We start from the raw sequence: 23,051 nt of genomic DNA on the forward strand, positions 1-23,051 counted from the left end.
AAGATTTTACATTTATTACTATCTTCCTTAGTTTCCATTTCAACGTTCACTGTTGATCGATCCTGGTTGTAGTCGTGTATTTGTGTGTTGTAAGTTGTAATCACAAGAAAGAGGTCCTAATTTTCTTTTCTTCTTTTCTCATAAGGAAAAGAACAGTGTGTTCCTATTAAAGTCCAAAGACAAAAAGAGCATTAGAAAAAGAAAAGATGACGGAGAAGGTGACTGTGAGCATAAGGGAGTCAACGATGGTGAGGCCTGCCGAGGACTCGACTCCTCGGGGCTCGCTGTGGCTCTCCAACTCGGACCTAGCATTCACACCCGTTCACACGTCCACTGTTTACTTTTACAGACCAAGTGGTGATCTCAACTTCTTTGACCAGAGAGTGCTCAAGCAAGCGCTCAGCAAGGTTCTCGTGCCCTTCTACCCCATGGCCGGTCGATTCAAGCTAAACGACCAGAATGGCCGTGGGGAGATTGATTGCAATGCGGAGGGAGTGCTTTTTGTTGTGGCAGAGAGCAACTCTGTCCTTGATGATTTTGGCGGTTTTTCGCCCACTTCCGATTTCCTTAAGCTCATCCCCGCCATGGATTACTCGGTTGGAGTATCCTCAAATCCCCTTTTGGTGTTACAGGTATTTAATATTTATCATCCAAGGTCTTTTATATTTTGTATGAGTATATAGGTATATTCTTGTTGCATCATTTATAAATGTCTTTTCCTGGAGAAATTCTCTCTCGTGTAACTACTCATTGCATCATTTTGATCTAGTCTTTTCCTGAATAAGATGTTTCGTTGAATTTTGTCATTTTAATGGCACTTCTCTTCTCAAATAGTTGAAGAGGCTGTAAGATTCATTCCTCCTCTTCATTGATCTGAAAAATAAATAATTAAAACCTTCAAATTATAGAACATGTGAAGCGTTGATGGAAACTAAATATTATAAATGTCCATTAGGAAATAAATGTATAGTTAATTCCTTTTCTGGTCTGTAAGGACAGCATGTGGTCCTTCAGATCTGGTTATCCCTTCTCTCTATTAGGTAAGGTTAGGTGGTTTAGAATCTCCATCTTTTCATGGTCTCGATTTTTTTTATTATCCTGCCAATATCGCATGGTCTGTTGTTCCCAAAATGCATGTCCCCTCCCTGCCCACTTTCTAATATTGCTAAGCCTGTCGCTGGACTTGACTGAGCATTGACACTGTTAAGTCATATAAAAAGACAATAAAAATTAAAAAAAATAAATCCAGTTAAGTCCTCTCAGCGAGCACCTCCCCCTATCTCTCTCGTTCGCCTCTGCGGTACTAGATATTGTTCTTAACTGATATCAAATTCAATAATGTAACAAAACTCTTTGGTATTCTTATTGACATACTATTGAACACGGCGACAGTGGGATTGGTGGTGGTAAAAACATGGGTGTTGTCCATTAGTAACTTTAGGTTAACCAAAAATTATTTTTTAAATTTTGTATTAAATTAAGTTAATTGCTTGAAAGTATATATATGTGTCAATTTTAGACTGCTTGGGGAGAAATCTCTATTTTCCTTTTGGGCCAGCGACGCTAACAAATGAATCTGTGACCATCCTAAAATATATTATGCGATGAAAAGGCTGCAAAAAAAAATTTACGTCCCGTGAAGACCCTTATGTGACGATTTATAAAATTTCCTTACTTATCTTACGTAAATATGACGAAATATTGGGTGTCGCATATAATTTCGTCATAGAAGACTGATTTTCTTGTAGTGTCTTAGCATCACCTGCCAAATATAGTGTAATTGAGAGAGTTGAGAATGTAGAACAAGAAGAACAAGATAGGTTTTGCAGAGAATTCAAATCTGCCAATTGAATTACTTACATGGTGAAGGGTTTGATATACAAGTATACAAGGTGATTATTAGTTACAAACAATGCACAAGACATGGAGGGAAACATGGAGAGTTTCCATCCCTAAAACAAGGAAGAAGAAAACAAGGAAAAGTAACAAGGTGGTAGACAAGCCATTTAGGGATGTCTATGTTTTGTCTTTGTCTTTACTAACACTCCCCCTCAAGTTGGTGCAAAGATATCACGCATGCCCAACTTGTCCAGTGAGTCATGGAAAACTTTACTTGATACGGCATTCGTCAGGATGTCAGCAAGTTGGTTTTCCGAGTTTACAAATGGAAACTTGATTATACCCCTTTCTAGTTTCTCTTTGATGAAGTGTCGGTCGACTTCCACATGTTTGGTACGGTCGTGTTGTACTGGGTTATGTGCTATCTCGATAGCTGATTTATTGTCGCAGTACAAATTTGTAGCTTTCAATGGTTTAATTCTCAGATCCTTCAGTAATCTCCGTAACCAGAGCAATTCACAAACTCCTTGAGCCATTCCCCTAAATTCTGCTTCAGTACTTGATCTAGCCACAACTTTTTGCTTCTTACTTCTCCAAGTGACTAAGTTGCCCCCCACAAATGTAAAGTATCCAGAAGTAGAACGTCTATCTGTGATGGATCCTGCCCAATCCGCATCTGTGTATCCTTCTGGGTTCATATGTGTATGTTTGGAGAATATCAACCCCTTGGCAGGGGCAGCCTTCAAGTACCTCATGATCCGAGTTACTGCATTCATGTGTGCCTCACTTGGTTGATGCATAAACTGACTCACCATACTCACAGGATAAGCTATGTCGGGGCGTGTGTGTGATAGATAAATCAGTCGCCCAACCAATCTTTGATACCTTTCTTTGTCAGTGGGTACTTGGTCTGGATACATCCCTAACTTGTGGTTCTGCTCAATAGGTGTGTCAGCTGGCTTACAATCAAGCATTCCAGTTTCTGTTAACAAGTCTAACACATATTTTCGTTGGGATAGAAATATGCCATGTGTTGATCTAGCAACTTCTATGCCAAGAAAATATTGTAACTCACCTAATTCCTTCATCTCAAATTTACTAGCAAGGAGCTTCTGCAGATTCTTCATTGCTTCATTGTCATTACCGGTAACCACCATATCGTCAACATAGATGATAAGGGCCGTAAGTTTGTCACCACGACGCTTTAAGAATAAAGTGTGATCCGAGTGGCTCTGAGTGTACCCAAAGCGCTTCATAGAATCTGTGAATTTTCCAAACCAGGCTCGTGGTGACTGCTTTAGCCCATATAATGATTTTCTCAGCTTGCACACGGTGTTGGGACCAAGTGCCATGGAGGTCCCTGGTGGTGGTTCCATATACACTTCTTCTTGCAATTCCCCGTGAAGAAATGCATTCTTTACATCATACTGCAATAGTGGCCAACCAAGGTTTGCAGCCAATGACATGAGAACACGTACGGTATTGATCTTGGCAACAGGTACAAATGTCTCTTGGTAGTCAATTCCATATGTTTGTGTATACCCTTTGGCCACTAATCGAGCTTTGTATCGATCTATGGATCCATCAGCTTTGTATTTAATGGTGTATATCCACCGACATCCAACTGGTTTCTTCCCTTGTGGCAACTGGACCATTTCCCATGTAGAATTCTTTTCCAGAGCTTCCATTTCAATTGCCATTGCTTCAGCCCATCTGGAATCTGTTATAGCATCCTGCCACTTATTTGGAACACATACAGTAGATAATTGATTGACAAATGATGCATATGACTTTGACAATCTATGAGTTGAAACATGGTTATTAATGGGATATTTAGATTTGGCAGTAAGGTCAGGACAATATTGAGGTTTGGGTTTTCCTCTAGTGGTCCTAGGTGGGAGAGTGTATGGTATAGCATTAGGTGCTTCGGGAATTACCTCAAGTGTTTCCTCATCACGAGACGACTGGTCCGATGGTTGAGAAGAAGGGGTTGTATTTTGTTGTTGATTGCAGCAACCATTTGAATTGTCTCCTCCGGGATCTTCACCAAATAAGAACGACAATTTTCCAATACCTTCATCGCTGCCCAAATTTTGAAGTTCACTGGTGCTTGGCGACCGGTCGCTGGGTTCTGAGCGACCGGTCGTTTTGTCACAGATTTGATTTTCCTCCCTGGAGTCTGGACGACCGGTCGCTTCTGTATTACGACCGGTCGTTTTGTCACAGAGTCGATCTTCATCATCGCTGGAGCAAGGCGCCGGTCGCTGGGGTCAGTGCGACCGGTCGTTTCTGGATTACGACCGGTCGCTTTGTCACAGAATCGATTTTCATCACCGCTGGAGCAAGGCGACCGGTCGCTGTGGTCAGTGCGACCGGTCGTTTCAGGAAAGCGACCGGTCGCTTCTGGGTTGCGACCGGTCGGATTTGCACAGACTTGGATTTTTTCTTCCTTCTCTTCATTCCTTCTCTCCCCCTGAAGAGAAGGGGGCATAGCAGCTTCAAAGTAGGATAAATCTTCATGAAATGTGGCATCCATAGTGACAAAGAGCTTACGAGTAGGAGGATGGTAACACTTGTATCTTTTTTGAGTTGATCCATACCCAACGAACACACATCGAATGGCACAAGGGTCCAGCTTACTTCTTTGATGAGATGGAACATGAGCATATACAACACAACCAAATATGCGAGGAGGCAGCTTGAGGACTGTAGGAAGAGAGACATGACGAGCCAAGGTGTTCAGTGGAGTTTCAAACTTCAAAACACTACTCGGCACTCGATTAATTACATATACTGCATAAAGAAGGGCATGTCCCCATAAGTAGTGAGGGACCGATTTATCCAGCATGTAAGCACGAGTAACCTCAAGTAATTGTCGATTCTCACCATTTTGTTGCGGAGTGAAAGATGTGGAGGTTTGATGAATGATGCCTTGGTCTTGAAAGAAATGTGCCAAGACATTGTTCACATATTCCCCACCATTATCAGATCGGAATACTTTGATGGAGGCTTGGAATTGTGTGGTAATCATAGCATGAAATTCACGGATTGCAGCGGAAACGTCACTTTTATGAGCTAGTAAATATACCCAAGTCATGCGAGTACAATCATCAATAAATGTAATAAACCATCTTTTGCCATTGGAAGAAACTTTAGCAGGACCCCAAACATCAGAGTGAACCAAATCAAAAGGGAATTCCGTTTTATTATCACTTAAGGGAAAAACAGTTCGATGGCTTTTGGCCAATACACAGGTTTCACACTGAAACTGAGAATGATCTAGGCCACGAAACAAAGACGGAAACAAACGTTGAAGATAACCAAAGGATGGATGTCCTAGACGACGATGCCAAAGCCAAATCTGATGTTGATTTCGAGCTTGTGAGCTGGAACCTTGAGTATGAGCTGCCCTTGTTGGTGAAGAGACCGTCAAGGAATACAACCCCCATCTTCGTTTACCATGCCCAATAATCGCGTGAGTCGTGAGGTCCTGAAAAAGACAATGGGAAGGATAGAATGTGGCATAACAGTTATGTGAGTCAAGTAATTTTCCAACAGACAGCAAATTGCAATTGATGGAGGGAACAAGTAGTGTATGAGATAAAGATAAGGAAGGGGAAAGTGATATAGTTCCTTCACCAGCAACATTAGAGGGGACTCCATTGGCACTAGTGATGTAAGGATGACGAGACTTAGAAGATATTGTGGAAAACATAGTAGAGTCAAAAGTCATATGATCAGTGGCACCTGTGTCAATTATCCATGTAGTGGGTCGTGTACCTGATTCGGAGTCGGAGAGTAGGGTGGAAGATGGAGAGGCATCGGTAGTTATAACACATGCTGCCTTTGGTGTTTTGTTGCGGGATTTGAAAGCATCCCACCACTCAGGATAACCATGAAGCTTGAAGCACTTCTCAACAAGATGATCACCACCACAATGAGTGCACTTCTGAGTTCCCTTTGCATCGTCAGTTTTGGGACCCCGGGGGGGAAGTCCGGAGGACGTACGGTGTGGTGGCCGATATGGCTTGACCGCCATTGCACTCCCACCGCCAAGCATGGAAGATTGGCGATTATCTTCTTCTACCACTAGTGCATAAGCTTCAATGACTGTTGGAAGCGGATTCATGGCAAGAATCCGACTACGAACGGAATCAAAGTTGGGATCGAGTCCTCCCAAAAAATCGTACACACGTTCCACCTCAAGTGCTTGTTGGTGAAGAGCCACATCATCGGGATTGGTATGTTTGCAGGGACGGAGGCTGTCAATTTCCTGCCATATTATGTGTAATTTTTCGTAGAATACATTCACAGGTTCACCACTTTGAGAGGTGGTGACTGACTGACGACGGAGTTGGTACAACTTGGAGCTATTCTGTGTGACAGTATATGTCTTCCGAGCTGCGTCCCACACCGCATAAGCCGTTGAGCAGTGATCAAATAAGGCACGTACATTTTTGGTCATGGAGTTGAGGAGCCATGACTGCACCAAACAGTTGTCTTCATCCCAAGCTTCATAGCTAGGATCATCAATGGCAGGGGCAATCTTTTTACCATTAATGAAACCAGCCATACAACGAGCAGTGATGGCCAAGCGAACACTACGAGACCATGCAGGATAGTTGGACCCATCCAACTTATCAGGAGTAATTGGAGTGTAGTCATGAGAGGACCGGGGTGGTGGTGGTGTTGTGGAGTCGATCTTGGTGGAGTCGATTTTAGAGGAGTCGCCCGTGGAGTCGTTGATGGAGTCGTTGGTGTCACCCATGAGGTAAATATATAAAAGGATGTAGAGGAAGAAATAGCTTAAAACTTCAGCAAATAAGAGCACAAAAAGGGCTTTGTGATGATCAAGACTAATTTTGAGGCAAGGCAAAGTATGAGGTAGGAATAATATAACAGCAAATTATGGGCAAGGATAGGTAGAGATTTTAGGCAAGAACAAGGTTATGCAGAGGCAACCAAAATCGATTGCTCTGATACCATGCCAAATATAGTGTAATTGAGAGAGTTGAGAATGTAGAACAAGAAAAACAAGATAGGTTTTGCAGAGAATTCAAATCTGCCAATTGAATTACTTACATGGTGAAGGGTTTGATATACAAGTATACAAGGTAATTATTAGTTACAAACAATGCACAAGACATGGAGGGAAACATGGAGAGTTTCCATCCCTAAAACAAGGAAGAAGAAAACAAGGAAAAGTAACAAGGTGGTAGACAAGCCATTTAGGGATGTCTATGTTTTGTCTTTGTCTTTACTAACACCACCCTTATTCCTACAGGATGTTATTACCCATATTATGTGAATCTATATTTTTGGCTAACCAGTTTTTCTTTTTTCAAAAGTTCAAAATAATATATTATTGACTTTAACATATATTAAAGTTTTATCATATATTAAAGTTTTTCTTTATCATTCTCTCAACTTCAGTCATTTTCGTCCAATTTTTACAGATATCAATAGTTTGTCAATATTACAGCTTTTTGGACCATCGATATTTATGAAATCAACGAAATTTAAGACTTGATGGGACACTCAAGATAATTAAGGTACATGCATAAATACAAAAATGCACATGCACGCTTTATGGTTTAGGGTCTTGCAAATTTTAACTCAACTAACTGAAATTGGGGATTCTCGATCATCCCCAGAGCTTAGAAAGTATATATTTATATATATGGTTGGGGATTCTCGATCATCCCCAGAGCTTAGAAAGTATATATTTATATATATGGTTGTGGGTTTTAATTTCTACATATATATGCAAACGCAGGTAACGTATTTCAAATGTGGTGGAGTGTCACTTTCAGTCGGAGTGGACCACCGAATTGTGGATGGGCCACCTAGTCTACACTTTATAAATACATGGTCTGCTATCGCTCGTGATGATCTTGATCTCTCAAATATTGAACCACCCTTCATGAACAGGATGTTACTTCGTGCCCAAGATCCACCTCAGCCAGCATTTCCTCACGTTGAATATCAACCTTTTCCACAGATGAAATTAGCTTATGATCATCTCAAAAGCACAAGTAATACTACTACGTCCATTTTTAGATTTACGCGGGAGCAGCTTAACATCTTGAAAGCCAACTCTGTGGAAGATGACGGCGGGAATATTAATACAATCAAGTATAGCACATTTGAGGTGTTGGCAGGTCATATTTGGAGATGTGCTTGCAAGGCACGTAAACTCCCAGATGATCAAGACACCAAACTACTCATTCCCATTGATGGACGGTCGAGATTACAACCCCCACTCCCACCCGGTTTCTTTGGCAATGTCACTTTTAGAGCCGCACAAATTGCTGCAGCAGGGGATCTCCAGTCCAAACCAACATGGTATGCTGCAAGCTGTGTTCATAATGCTTTGGTGCAGATTGATGATGATTATCTCAAATCAGCCGTTGACTATCTTGAGCTTCATCGTCCTTGTGTTTCCCCACTTGTTATGGGTCCTCTGTCGATGAGGTGCCCGAATCTTCGTGTAAACAGTTGGGTTAGGCTGCCGATTCACGACGCTGATTTTGGTTGGGGTCGGCCCATTTTCATGGGGCCTTGCAAACAATTTGACGGGATGGCTTTGTTGTTACCAAGCGCAACTAATGATGGGAGTTTATCACTGATGATTTCTCTGCATTCTGACCACTTGGAATCATTTTCCAAGTTGTTGTATGATATATGAGGAAATGCGAGGGTCGAAGAAATTTGGTTCTGTCCGGTTTGAATTGCTGTTATTCCCTTCTTCTTTATGGGTGTTCAATTTTGAATTTCTGTATTGGTTCGTGCACGTTGCTTGATTGAGTGTTGAAACTTTATTTCGTAAGTGTGGTGGACTTCTTGTCCACAATGCTGGTTGTGTTGTGTTGTGATTCTTAATAGAGGATTCTCTTTCTCATGAAATAAAAAGAATATTGGAATCGAAAGAGTAGGAATCATAAATTCCTCGGGCTGGACTAGATATATCTATACTGGAATTGCACGTCAGTACTTTCAACTGATAAGGTTCAGTTGGAAATCGATACCAATATCAAGATTGGCAGAGCTTTAATCTGTTCTGGCCATAGAGAGGCTTACTGGATGGGCATAATTGATATTCTCTCAATTTGGATTGGACTAGAAATGGCTGGATTGACGATTGCTGATCTGGGGCTGCACCACAGTGTCTGCTTTGCTTGATTATGAATTAACCAAGAGCTATTTTGGCGATTTTGAGGTTTTCATATTGTAAAAACCTGAATTCTGTTTGATCTGGCTTATGCTGAGTCAAATTTGTAACAAGAGAAGTCTTGTTTCCTTTGTGAATTGTTTCTTTGAATTGAAATATACCAAGTTCTGGCTTTTTTGCTCGAGGGCTTTTTCGCTGGGTTTGAAATATCTCATCACCCATCACCATTTAAATTTCTCTAATAAAAATGTATCCCTCTGTTCGAGAATTAAAATATTATATGTGTATGTTTGAATTTAAATTCCCACGACGCATCGAATTAAAATATTATATGTGTATGTTTGAATTAAAATATGGTTCTTGATTTTACTCTGTACCTATCGCTCGTGGTGATCTGAAACATATTAATCCACCCTTCTTGGACAGGACATGACTTCGTGCCCGAAACCCACCTCAGCCTGCATTTCCCCACATTGAATTCCAACCTTCTCCACAAATGAAATTAGCTTCTGATCTTCTTCAAAGCACAACTAATACTACTACGTCCCTTTTTAGATTAACGCAAGAGCAGCTCAACATCTTGAAATCCAAGTTTAAGGAAGGTGGTGTGAAAAATATTAATACAATGAAGTATACCTCATTTGAGATTTTAGCAGGTCATATATGGAGATGTGCTTGCAAGGCACGTAAACTTCCTGATGATCAAGACACCAGACTATTTATTGGCATTGATGGACGGTCCAGATTGCAACCCCCACTCCCACCTGGTTTCTTTGGAAATGCCGTTTTCAGAGCCCCACAAATTGCTGCAACAGGGGATCAAATATCGAAACCAAGATGGTATGCCACAAGCTGTGTTCACGATGCTTTGGTGCGGATGGACGATGATTATCTTAGATCATTCCTTGACTATCTTGAGCTTCATCATTCTTCTCTTTCCGAACTTGTTAAGCCTCCGCTTGTCGGCTCTGCAAATCTTTGGATAAACAGTTGGATTAGGCTGCCTATTCATGATTCTGATTTTTGTTGGGGTCGACCCATTTTCATTGGGCCTGGTGCAATTCAATTTGACGGGTTGTCTTTCTGATTGCCAAGTGCAACAAATGATGGGAGCTTATCACTGATCATTTCTCTGAATTATGAGCACATGAAATCATTTTCCAAGTTGTTGTATGACATATAAGGAAATGAAATCATTTTCCTAGTTAAAGTTGCGTATCGGTTTCTCTGACTCTGATTGAGTATGGCAAGCTTCGTTACAAAAGTCATGAATGTATTGGTCTTCTTGTCTACAATACCCGCTGTATTTTCTTGTTATTCTTAGTGGCATTCTCTTTCTCATGAAATAAAAAGAATATTGAATTTTATAACGTCTGATTTTGTTAAATTAAACGTTGATTGTATATGCTTATGAGTTTCTTTTTAATTCTTCTTCCCATATTTTTCGTAAGAGAGAAATCAAAGTTGTAGTTAAGGTAGGATTAAATCTCCCAATATAAGCTAGTGAAAGAAAGAGAGCAGAAGCAGAAGGCCCAAGAAGGGCTAAGATGGAGTAATTTTGCCTACAAATTAATTATGCCTATCAGTCGATTCCATGCAGAAAACGGGCTTGCCAAAAAATAGATTATTTCTCTCCAACTAAAGTCATGTGGAGCCATGAAATTTCCAACTAATCTGCCATTAGCTACGTCCTTCGGAAAGAACCATCTATAAATAGCGGGTGTTATCAACTTTAAAGCAGTTATTATAGAGAACCCTATGTCGGCTGATTTGATTTCCTATTACTATATTCCCTCAATTGAAGTTCGAAGAGATTTCCTAATATTATATATTTATATATAATAAATAAATAAATAAATTATATATATATATATATATATATATATTCTTAACGGGTCGGGTTCGGGTTGGGGATTAAAATATTATCCCCGCCCCTCCCCGATCACCATACCCGATAATTTCCCCATACCCGTTTTTTGTCCTTCATACCCAACCCATTAGGGTCAAAGCCCCACAAAGACCCTTACCTGCGGGGAAAATTGCCATCCCTGGAGCAGCCCATTGAATCTCTCCCATGCTTCACAAAACGATTCATCATCTTGCTGTGCAAATAACAAGATCTTGTCCCTGGGCATGTCGGTCTTTTGCATGGAGAAGTATTTTTCTAGGAACTTCTTTTGAATGGCAGCCCATGTAGTGAGTGAACTAGGCTTCAAAGAATTCAACCAATACTTCGCCTTATCCTTTAAAGTGTATGGAAATACTCTCATTCGAAGTTGATCTTCCGTCACACCTGTCAAGGGAAAAGAACTCATAACATTAAAAATATCCTTTATATGAGTCAATGTATCTTCATTAGATAAACCATAAAAGGAAGGTAACATATTAAGATGAGAAGATTTAAGCTCATAGTTTCGAGCTACAGTGGATAGCAAAATGCTTGAAGGGGATGATGGAATTGTTGGGATATCAAGGTCTCCCATGAACTCATTGGCAGCCATCTCTTCTTCTTCTTGGTCTGAACTTGCTTCCGAATTTTAAGGTGAAGAACTAGGAAGGCCAGTGTGGAGAGCAAGACCTGTAAATATGGCAAGAGCTTGCTCTTTTACAATTGACAACTCTCTTTCTAGACAATTCTAAATTTCAGAGATCACCCGGTTGGGTTGCAACGATGGTCCTGCGTTCAAAGATCCTGAACATTGGAACGAAGACCTTTCTTGTTCAAGGAATGGCCTGTTAGACATAAACTACCTGAAACAGAAAATTGGATTAATTAGAAACACTAAAAAGAATAGGGTAACCTTGGGCACATAACCAGGGAAGAACTTTCGTTCAGTCCCAGGCCAATTAGTAGTATAGCAAGACAAGTACGAGGTCGTATCCACGAGAACTGAGAAGTTAAAATTAGTTATGTACTTAGATTACCGAATTCAAGAAAGTAGGAAGTTCAGTCTAAAATAGAATTTAAAGTGAGAGTGATTGTGATTGTCAAAACAAATGAAGCAAAATGAAATTGCAAACAAGGGCAAGTAAACAAATGTAACGAAGAGTGGTTTTGTTGAAAAACATATTTGGAGACTAGGGCATTTGATTCACCATAACAATTCAATTCTAGGTTATAAGGATTCAAGTGACAAGTCCAATTCATATTCAAAGATTGATTCTAACTAAAGTATGATTAAGCCATGGTGTCTGGCCCTAACCTTGTATTCCTAATTCCCTAATTTGATCATCTATTGTCTAACCTAAAATTAAGCATTATGAATCCATTAAGCATAGAAGAATGTTTTAAACAACCAAGTATGTATCTAATCCCTGTTGTCGAATGTCCATACATACTCTTCCTATTTATAGTTCAATTTGAATTAAAACATGGTGTCTACTCTTAATTCAAACCAAGATACACAAATCTGAATGGTAGCTAGGCATTTCGATTAGCATATAGGTAGGTAGGCATAATGAATAAGAACATGAATTATGAATCAAACTTGAAACTTGAAATTTATAAACCCAGAATATTCATGTTAGTTTACATCAAAGCCCTAGTTATGGGTTTAGCTACTCATAAAGGGAAAGAAACTTGAACAGAAATAAGAAAACACAATGAATGCAATAAGAGTAGAAAAACCCATTTATGAAGTTCTTGTGGTGTCCAATGCTTCTGAGGGCTTCTCCACATCTAATGCTTCTCCAAGAACTTCCCCACGTCTAGAAGGATGTATGAAGGATATGGATGTCATCTAGGATGAGTTTGAGTGAGTGGTGGTGGCTGAAAAAGAGGAAATTCGTAGGGAAATGGAAGAGAGGCTTGCTAGGATAGTTTTGGTGATTTGGGGCTATTTAGAGCTTTGGGTTGATTGCAGGAGTGTTTGGGGTTATGGGAATGTTTGAGGATGATTTCTGAAGGATGGATGAATTGTGGGAGTGTGAATTCCAGGATCTGTCACTGAATGTGTTTGGGAAAATGATGGGAGTGTTGGAGGATGGATGGAGTGATTTGTGGGATTGTGAATCCCAGGATGTGTCACAATTTGGTGTGGGAAGGATGTGGTATTTTATAGGGAGAATGACAGAAGAATTCTGAATTGATTATGCCTTCACCAACCTTACCAAACACACTAATGCAATAGAAAATCAGTTTCTTTTCTTATTTGGCTACTGCACTTCACCAACAAATCCCACTAGAAACCATAGCTCATGCATAGCTCATCATGACTAAGCAACAATCAGCTCATCCTCATGTCAGCATGACTAGCAACTTCATGGGCTCACGAATTAGGCTTCCCTTAAGCAATTAATGACTTTGAGCCGTCCATCTTGAAGTTTAGAATGTCATCTTTCAACCACATGTTATTTGGGCCAATCCAAGTTCGGAGGAAGGAGTTAAGGCTGAAACGAATTGCTAACTCAGTCGGCACGTTTTTGCACCATTTTGCATCATTTCCTATCCAAAGCCACCGTTCCTACCTAAAGCTCAATGAGCTGAATGATAAACACAAAAGGGATTAAAAGCACAAGTTTAACTCAAAAACATAACCGAATCATAAGCTAGAAGGATACAAAATGATATACAATTATGAACCGATCTACATGTTGTGTGTGTGTCTTGTTATCTTATGTTTCTTGTTTGTTAATTACTTGCAGTTGCATTTAAGCTCTATGGTTTGAGACAAACCGGGTTCATTGAGTGAGAGAAGAAGTGAGTATTGTACTACTTTTTTACTGTCTAACTCTCCGAGGAAATTTATGTTTTTATGGAATCTGACTTGAAATTGTCAGATGATCTTCTCGTGTCTATCATTGATAATGTAAGCAATACGTAGTTGTGTAAGTTTGGATGTTGTTTTACTAGGTGGTAATCAGAGCTTGTGGAGATTTTAGTACTCACGACATCTTCTATGACATAGTATTAACAATGTACTTCTATGACATAGTATTAACAGTGTACCTTTTTCTTTCTTGTAGAGGTATTTCCTTTTGCTTTTGTGATTGTATGTGGTGAAACTATGGACAATTGGAGGTGGTTTTTGCAAAAGATATCGGATGTCTTGCTAGGCTTTTTTGGATATTTTTTTTATTTTTTGTATGAAATAGTATTAACAATGTACTTCTATGAAATGATATTAACAATGTACTTCTATGACATGGTATTAACAATGTACTTCTATGAAATGGTTTACGGAGGATCGGTGGAGAAGGGTCGTGGGGACAGCTCCTTGATTTTAGTTTTTTATTTTTTTAAGTTTGAGTTTTCTAAAAAAAATTGGGCTGGGCTTGTTTTGGGTTTTTTTTTGTCGAGTTTTTTGTGTTGGACTTGTTTTAAGTTATATCAATGTTAGAGATGTAATTTATAGAAACTTCAACGCTCATTTTTTATATAGTAAATGGTTTTTGGGTATGTTTCTAAAGTGCATTTCATGTGGGGTTTTTTTTTATAATTTCAGCCCCTATTTTAAGTATATTACTAAAGCTCCCATTAAAATATTATACGTGTACGTTTGAATTTAAATTCCCACTACGCATCGAATAAATGCTATGTAGTTGGTCGTTGCAGTTGGTAGTTGAAAAATTTATGTCCATTAATCTACATAAGTTCTGCAACTTTTGGGAGGGTACACTGTACACAGAAAGAAAATTAGTTGGATGGCATGCAGAAATTGGTTGGGAGGTACACCGTCAGTCAATTACATGCAGAAAATGGACTTGCACTCCAATCGATCTCTTCCAACCTAACATTCTACTAAGTTATGTGAAGCCGACAACCAAATTCTCAACTAATGTTCAACACTTGCAGCGGCCATTTGTATATATATATATATATCTATATACCAATGGCAGTGTTATCAACCTTAAAGCATGTATCTTCTGGGAAATCGCTCAGAATATTTCCACATTCACTTTTGATCGATTTAGTTCTGGTTGTACTCTTGGGTTTGTGTTGTAACTTGTAATCAATAGAAACAAGTCGTAAAATTTCTGTTCTTACAAGAAAAAAGAATGGTGTTCTTTTGAAAAACTAAAGAAAAAAGAAGGACTTGTCCAATATAGGTCCCTCCAATTTCTATTTCCTTGACATATACCCGTCATTCTATAAATCTATGTGTAAAACCCAATTTCAAACTTAAATGACCAATAGGATAAAAGAGGTCATAATATTCTATGTTTTTACATCGTTGCCATCAGACTTCATATTTTATTTATAATTTATTCCAAGCATTTCATTAATTGCCATAATTGTAATTAAAACTCCCTATTAATAGCATATTAATCACCCCATTTCTTTTGGTTGCCATTCCCTCTAACATATCTCCCCTTAAAATTTCAAACCAAAAATAAAATATATAAATTACATATCCAATAATGTACATATGAAAAATATAAATATAAATATATACATATAAAAATATAGGTATATTATTTACCAAAAAAATTAAAAAAAAAACTAGGTCAGTTACTTTGCAATTGAAATTTCCATACATTTTTCATAAATTAAAAATAGGTACACAATAATTTATAGAAAATAGGTACATTGTATAATTGAAATTTGTGCATATTTTTTATAAATTAAAAATGGGTACATTATTTAGAAGAAAAAAAATAAGTTCATTATACTAGGTAAATTGTTTTACTAGGTATACATTATTAGAGAGAAAAAATAGGTACATTATTGAGAAAAAAAAATAGGTTCATTTAAAAAAAAATCATAAAACAAAAAATAAATAGATTATCAAATTATTTTTCATAAAACAAGTAATAGGTACATTATTTAGAGAAAAAAATAGATACAAAATTTACCCAAAAAATAGGTTCGTTATACTAGGTAAATTGTTTTACTAGGTATATTATTAGAGAAAAAAAAACATGTACATTATTTGGAGAAAAAAAATAGGTTCATTTTAAAAAAACATTGTTTTCATAAAACAAACAATAAAAAGATGATCAAATTATTTTTCATAAAACAAGTAATAGGTCCTTTATTTAGAGGAAAAAAAAAATAGGTACATTATTTAGAGAAAAAATAGGTTCATTTAAAAAAAAAGGTTTTTCAAAAAACAAACAATAAATAGATTATCAAATTATTTTTCAACATAATTAGAATGTACACTATTGTTCATAAAACTATAATCAAATAGATTACTAGTTGTATAATTTATAAAAGGAAAACAACATAATTTTTTTATTAAATAAACCAAAACGTTAATCACCTATAGATTACTAATGTTGAATTTAATATTTAATTTCAAATAATTTTCTAAATTAATTCATACATCCATTACAACGATTTGGATATCTTTCCAAATTCAACGTGTGTCATTAGTTATACCCCCTATAACACATTAACTTATAAATAAGGGTAGTTTTGGAATTCGAAAAATGCAATAAATAAGATTTTAAGTTATATTAGGTGACTTGCTTAGTTGGATCCTAGTCATCGGGTATTATTTGAAAAAATTGGGTATTTTAAATAGAAAAATAAAGGGAAGGGTTGTAGGTGATTTAAAATGAATTTTATGGGTCTAAGCTCAATTTACTAAGGGCTTGTCCAATATAGGTCCCTACAATTTCTATTTCCTAGACATATACCCATCATTTTATAAATCTATGCGTAAAACCCAATTTCAAACTTAAATTACCAGTAGGATATAAGAGTTCATAGTATTCCTATGTTTTTACATCGTTGCCACCAAACTTCATACTTTATTTATAATTTATTCCAAGCATTTCATTAACTGTCATAATTGTAATTAATACTCCCTATTAATAGCATATCAATCACCCCATTTCTTTTGGTTGCCATCCCCTCTAACATATCGCCCCTTAAAATTGCAAACCAAAAAAAAAATGTAAATTACATATCGAATAATGTACATATGAAAAATATAAATATAAATATATACGTATAAAAATATAGGTATATTATTTACCAAAAAAATTATAAATAAAAAAAACTAGGTCAGTTACTTTGTAATTGAAATTTCAGTACAATTTTCATAAATTAAGACGAGCACTCCCGGGTCAAAGAAATTGTGCTCACCGCTTGGTCTGTAAAATTACACACTTGACGTGTGAAAGGGGGGAAACGCCAGGTCTGAGTTGGAGAGCCATAATGGGCCTCGAGTTGGAGAGCCACAATGCTGGTTTCACCAAAGTTGACTCCCTTATGCTTACCGTCCCCTTCTCTAGCATCTTTTCTTTTTGTAGGGACCTATATTGGACAAGCCCAGAATGGTGTGTTCTTCTGAAAAACCAAAGAAAAAAGAAATAGAAGAAGAAAAGATGCCAGAGAAGGGGACGGTAAGCATAAGGGAGTCAACTTTGGTGAAACCAGCAGAGGAGTCGACGCTGACACCTCGAGGCCCATTGTGGCTCTCCAACTCAGACTTAGCGTTTCCCCCCTTTCACACGTCAAGTGTTTACTTTTACAGACCAAGCGGTGAGCACAATGTCTTTGACCCGTGGGAGTTCTCGTCTTAACGGTTAAAATTAAGAGAATATTAAAGCTCCCAATCTAAACCAGTGAAAGTCATTTTGCCTTAAAATAAATTATGCCCATCAGTCGATTCCATGCAGAGAATGGGCCTGCCAAAAAATCGATTATGTCTTTCCAACTAAAGTCATGTGGAGCCATGAAATTTCCAACTACCCGTCGGCCGACTTCAGCTGCCATTCGCAACGTTCGCAAAGCACCATATATAAATGGCGGTGTTATCTCCTGCTTTAAAGCATGTATCTTTTGGGGTGTCTGTAGATAAGATTAATTATTTCTAAGATTTTACATTTAATACTATCTTCCTCAGTTTCCGTTTCCACTTTCACTTTTGATCGATCCTGGTTCTAGTCCTGTGTTTGTGTTGTAAGTTGTGATCACAAGAAAGAGGTCCTAATTTTCTTATCTTCTTTTCTCATAAAAGAACTAGAAAAAGAAAAGATGGCGGAGAAGGTGATGGTGAGCATAAGGGAGTCAACAATGGTGAGGCCAGCCGAGGAGTCCACGCCTCGGGGCTCCCTGTGGCTCTCCAATTCAGACCTAGCGTTCCCACCCTTACACACATCCAGTGTTTACTTTTACAGACCAAGTGGTGAGCACAACTTTTTTGACAAGGAAGTGCTCAAGCAGGCCCTAGGCAAGGCCCTTGTGCCCTTCTACCCCATGGCCGGTCGCTTCAAGCTCAATGACCAGAACGGCCGTGTGGAGATTGATTGCAATGCGGAGGGAGTGGTCTTTGTTGTAGCGGAGAGCAGCTCTGCTGTTGATGATTTTGGTGATTTTGCTCCTAGTCCCGATTTCCTGACACTAATCCCGACAATTGATTACTCTGGTGGGATATCCTCACATCCGATTTTGGTGTTACAGGTATTTTGAAATTATTATCCAAAGTCTCATTTTAAAATTTGTGATTTTTGTCAAATAAATGTGTATTTTGTTTAGGTACATTCTCATGGAGAACTCTCTGGTGTACTTCCAACAAGTACACTAATATCCCAAATATATATATATATATATATATATATATATATATATATATATATATATATATATATATATATATTCTCATTGCATCATTTTTCATGGAGAACTATCTGGTGTACTTCCAACAAGTATCTATACCATTCCCAACTTGGTTATGCAGTAATTAAATATTGGGCTAACGACAAAAGACACCTTGCAGGTTTGGGGTGGTTCTCAATATGGACCCAAGGTATCAATTTTATCAATTTACACCCTTATGTTTGCAACATCGTCCAATTTCATCACTCCGTTAAGTTGACCGTGTAGTCAATCATTAAATGCTGACGTGTCTACTGGGAGACCCACCTACTAAAAAAATTATTTAAAATAATAAAATAATATTCTGACCGAAAAAAAAACATAAAGTTTAAAAAATTCAACTTAAAAAATCCCAGCCCCTCTAGATCCATATTGTTATCCACACCCTCATCTTCCTCTAATTCCTTCCTCTTTTCTATCTTCCACCACGACCAGGATCTTTGACCGACAAGCCCAGTGCTGCCGCCAGCCCCTGGAAACCAGCGCAGACGACGAATCTAGAAAATTTCCAGCCGCTGCCATTGTTAAGTTTATTATTATTTTTTAAACCCAACCCAGCAGCTTTGCCCTCATCATTCTTCTTCCTCTTCCTTCTCTTCCACTACCCCCACCTCCAGAACAGATCTGCCATGGCCACGCCCACAATCGCGCCTTCTACTGTGGATCCCAGAGAATAAGAGTCACAACGTTCAAGACCCATATGATGTCGAAGACCCAAAAAACCCAGAAATAATGAATATGCAGATGGAGGAAGAGAAATTGAACAAAGGGATCTTAAGCCCCAAAAGGGCCCTTGCAGATCTACCCAGAAATCAAAAATGAAAAACGAAAAGCTTAGAGAGAGAGAGAGAGAGAGAGAGAGAGAGAGAGAGAGAGAGAGATGCCATGATGACTCTTCCTCCTCCGACCTTAGCACCTAGAAAAAGTCACACATGGAATTCTAGAAACTACTTGCCAAAGCCAGACGCAACCTCTCTATTTGCTCCGACGGACTCGCTGACACCAACTCCAAAGGTAAATTAGCCCTTATTTTAATTTAATCATATCAGAGAATAAGAGTCACAATCGCGCCTTCGACTGTGGATCCCAGAGAATAAGAGTCACAACGTTCAAGACCCATATGATGTCGAAGACCCAAAAAACCTAGAAGTAATGAAAATGCTAGTGGCGAAAATGCAGATGGAGGAAGAGAAATTGAACAAAGGGATCTTAAGCCCCAAAAGGGCCCTTGCAGATCTGCCCAGAAATCAAAAATGAAAAACGAAAAGCTTAGAGAGAGAGAGAGAGAGAGAGAGAGAGAGAGAGAGAGAGAGAGAGAGAGAGACGCCATGATGACTCTTCCTCCCCCGACCTCAACACCTAGCAAAGGTCATGCATGGAATTCCAGAAACTGCTTGCCAAAGCCAGACACAACCTCTCTATTTGCTCCGATGGACTCGCAGACTCCAACTCCAAAGGTAAATTAGCCCTTATTTTAATTTAATCATATCATTTTTTAGGAATTGCAGATTTTAAATAAAAAAATTTGTTAGTAGGTGGATCCCACAACAGACACATCAGCATTTAACGATTGACCACACGGTCAACTTAACGGAAGGATGAAATTGGACGATGTTGCAAATGTAAGGGTGTAAATTGACAAAATTGGTACCCTGGGGTCCATATTGAGAACCACCCCAAACCTACATGGTGTTTTTTTATCGTTAGCCCTTAAAGATTTAATGTGCAGCATGTGCATGTACCTTGTTGTTTGTAGTGGTATGATAAAACTTGAAGTGCAGCATTTGCTCCTTACTTCAGATCTGGTTTTCCCTTTTCTTTCTAGTTTAAAAAGAATATATAGAAAGTTGGGACTCGTGACGGGAGAAGGGATTATTTACCAGTTTTGGAGGTACGTTGTGCAAGTTTATTATAGGACGTAATTAGGTGGTTTTGATCTTTTCTTCTTTAGAACGCCGAACGCATGATGATTAGGGTTGATGCATAAATAGTAAACATGCACACCTTCTCAGATGGGAAATTTTAACTCAACTAACTGAAAATAGGGAATTCTTTAACATGGGATATTTACGTGTACATATAATATATATTGTTAATGACATGTCATCTCGTATTGATCACCGGTGATCTACTGTTTCGGTTTCTTAGCTTTGCACTACTTATTTTGTGTTGCAATTCATATCTATAAGATTTTTAGTTACTTCTTTATCGCGTTTCCTGTTTACGCGTAATTAGGTTAGCCCGTAATTAGGTTAGCCCAATTGTACATATATATATATATATATATATATATATATATCATATACTATATCAATGAGATTATCAAATTCACCTTTTCTACACATACATACATATGTTGTTCTGGATTTTAATGTCTATATATATATATATATATATGCAAATGCAGATCACGTACTTCAAATGCGGTGGAGTGTCACTTGGTGTTGGCATGGACCACCGCGTTGCAGATGGAGTTTCTGGTCTCCACTTCATAAATACATGGTCTGATATTGCTCGTGGTGATCTCTCAAATATTAAACCGCCTTTCCTGGACAGGACATTACTTCGTGCCCGAGACCCACCTCAGCCTGCATTCCCCCACATTGAATACCAACCTTCTCCACAAATGAAACCTTCTGATAATCTGAAAAGTACAAGTAATATTACTACGTCCATTTTTAAATTGACGAGGGAGCAGCTCAACATCTTGAAAGACAAGTCTAAGGAAGATGGCGGGAATAATATTAATACAATCAACTATAGCTCATTTGAGACGTTGGCAGGTCATATTTGGAGATGTGCTTGCAAGGCACGTAGACTTTCGGATGATCAAGACACCAAACTACTTATTGCCACCGATGCACGGTCCAGATTGCAACCCCCACTCCCACCTCATTTCTTTGGCAATGCTGTTTTCAGAACCACACCAATTTCTGTTGCAGGGGATCTCCAATCGAAGCCAACATGGTATGCTACAAGCTTTGTTCATGATGCTTTGGTGCGGATGGACAATGATTATTTTAGATCAGTCCTTGACTATCTTGAGCTTCATCATCCTTGTCTTTCTGAACTTATTATGGGTCCTCCGTCGATTTGTTGCCCAAATCTTCGCATAAACAGTTGGACTAGGCTGCCGATTCATGATGCCGATTTTGGGTGGGGTCGACCCATTTTCATGGGGCCTGGTGCAATTCCATTTGACGGGATTTCTTTCTTGTTACCAAGTGCAACAAACGATGGGAGTTTATCACTGGTCATTTCTCTGAAATCCGAGGACATGAAATTATTTTCCACGTTGTTGTATGACATATAATTAAGGAAATGAGACCGTTGAAGAAATTTGGTGATCATGTTCGGTTTGAAACGCTGTCCTCTTCTTCACCTCTACGGTTGTGTATTGGTTTGTACACGTTGCTTGATTGAGTATTGCAAGCTTTGTTTCAAAAGCCATGAATGTATTGGTGCATGTGGTGGACTTCCTGTCCACCATGCTTGCTGTGTTTTATTGTGATTCTTAATTTTCTCTTTCTCATCAAATAAAAAGAAATCTGAATTTAATATCAATTCTGATTTTCTTAAATTGATGAGTTTCCTGTATATTCTTGTCATGAGTTTCTGATATTGTAATTCTCCTTCACATATATTTCGTGAGAGAAATTAAGAAGTTGTGCTTTTGCGAGTTGTAGCTAAGGCTGCCCACATCCTTCTATTATTAGAAAGTTGTGCTACACATGTATATCTTTGTGATCTTGTTGTTATTTTGACTTTACAAAGGGTCAGGGACAGATTCAGGATTTTAAAATGGACTGAGCTGGATTTACCTTAAAATTCAACGGCACGAGCGAATTTTATTAATAACAAAAAAATATGATACACCTAGTTATAGAGGACATAATAATCCATATACCCCTCAAATGTATCTAATACATAAAAGAAAATAATAAATAAACATGCAATGCAAATACAACATAAAACTATTTAAGTTGCACCATTCGAGTCTTTGAAGAATTAAAATCATTAATGATTCATTCAGTATTGATATTATCAGCTAATTTTTATTTTATTTTTTTGGTTGTGTTTAAATACTACATCACATTTTTAAAAAATTGAAAAAAAATATGTATGGACTATAGCCCATTGATAACTCCATATTTGTGCTTTTTTCTATACCCTATTCCTATGATTTGCATTAGTTTCTTATGTGAAATTGGTTGTTTTGATGTGTTTAGTGTGAGTTTTGTAAGAAATCGTCCCTAAAGTTGAGTTGGAGCTAAAAAAAACAGAAAAATATGGTGAAAAGGAGCAAAGAAGTCAGAAATTTGGAATTAGTAACTTGGAACTCAAGAAACTTCCTGTGTAGATGGGTCAACTTTACGGATTTAACTGTAAGTGCTCTAGAAGAACCAAATAACGTGCTCTATATTCTTGGAAATCTCTGGAAGTCTAGTTTCTGGAGAATTTTACGGTTCGTGATTTTGAGTTTTTTAGAGG

The 23,051-nt window shown here is 38.1% G+C and overlaps 2 protein-coding genes and 1 pseudogene across 3 annotated transcripts; all 3 read left to right on the forward strand.

Annotated features, from left to right (window-relative positions):
- On the forward strand, positions 1-9,123 carry LOC110759378 (shikimate O-hydroxycinnamoyltransferase-like). The gene is made up of 2 exons (XM_021961435.2): positions 1-632; positions 7,616-9,123. The coding sequence occupies exons 1-2, from the start codon at positions 207-209 to the stop codon at positions 8,525-8,527; spliced, it is 1,338 nt and encodes a 445-aa protein (XP_021817127.2). The 5' UTR covers positions 1-206; the 3' UTR covers positions 8,528-9,123.
- Positions 9,124-9,423: 300 nt separating this feature from the next.
- On the forward strand, positions 9,424-10,466 carry LOC110774315 (shikimate O-hydroxycinnamoyltransferase pseudogene; annotated as a pseudogene).
- A 7,149-nt stretch (positions 10,467-17,615) lies between these two features.
- LOC110774307 (shikimate O-hydroxycinnamoyltransferase-like) lies at positions 17,616-22,140 on the forward strand. 2 transcript variants are annotated; one of them, XM_088250459.1, is made up of 3 exons: positions 18,227-18,365; positions 18,682-20,017; positions 20,968-22,140. In XM_088250459.1, the coding sequence occupies exons 2-3, from the start codon at positions 19,814-19,816 to the stop codon at positions 21,871-21,873; spliced, it is 1,110 nt and encodes a 369-aa protein (XP_088106585.1). In that variant the 5' UTR covers positions 18,227-18,365; positions 18,682-19,813; the 3' UTR covers positions 21,874-22,140. The 2 variants fall into 2 exon arrangements, with proteins under 2 accessions (XP_021834541.1, XP_088106585.1); XM_021978849.2 differs by lacking the exon at positions 18,682-20,017 and having other exon boundaries at positions 17,616-18,365.
- The last annotated feature ends 911 nt before the right edge of the window (positions 22,141-23,051 follow it).

Source organism: Prunus avium, chromosome 3 (genome assembly GCF_965620075.1).
Source record: "Prunus avium chromosome 3, drPruAviu1.hap1.1, whole genome shotgun sequence".
Classification (NCBI taxonomy): Eukaryota; Viridiplantae; Streptophyta; class Magnoliopsida; order Rosales; family Rosaceae; genus Prunus; species Prunus avium.

Excerpts from the sequence above, each read along its gene's own strand:
- LOC110759378 (XM_021961435.2), top strand. The coding sequence starts at position 207 with ATGACGGAGAAGGTGACTGTGAGCATAAGGGAGTCAACGATGGTGAGG. Across the intron at positions 633-7,615 it reads ATCCCCTTTTGGTGTTACAG|GTAACGTATTTCAAATGTGG; the intron begins GTATTTAATATT and ends ATGCAAACGCAG.
- LOC110774307 (XM_021978849.2), top strand. The coding sequence starts at position 17,940 with ATGGCGGAGAAGGTGATGGTGAGCATAAGGGAGTCAACAATGGTGAGG. Across the intron at positions 18,366-20,967 it reads ATCCGATTTTGGTGTTACAG|ATCACGTACTTCAAATGCGG; the intron begins GTATTTTGAAAT and ends ATGCAAATGCAG.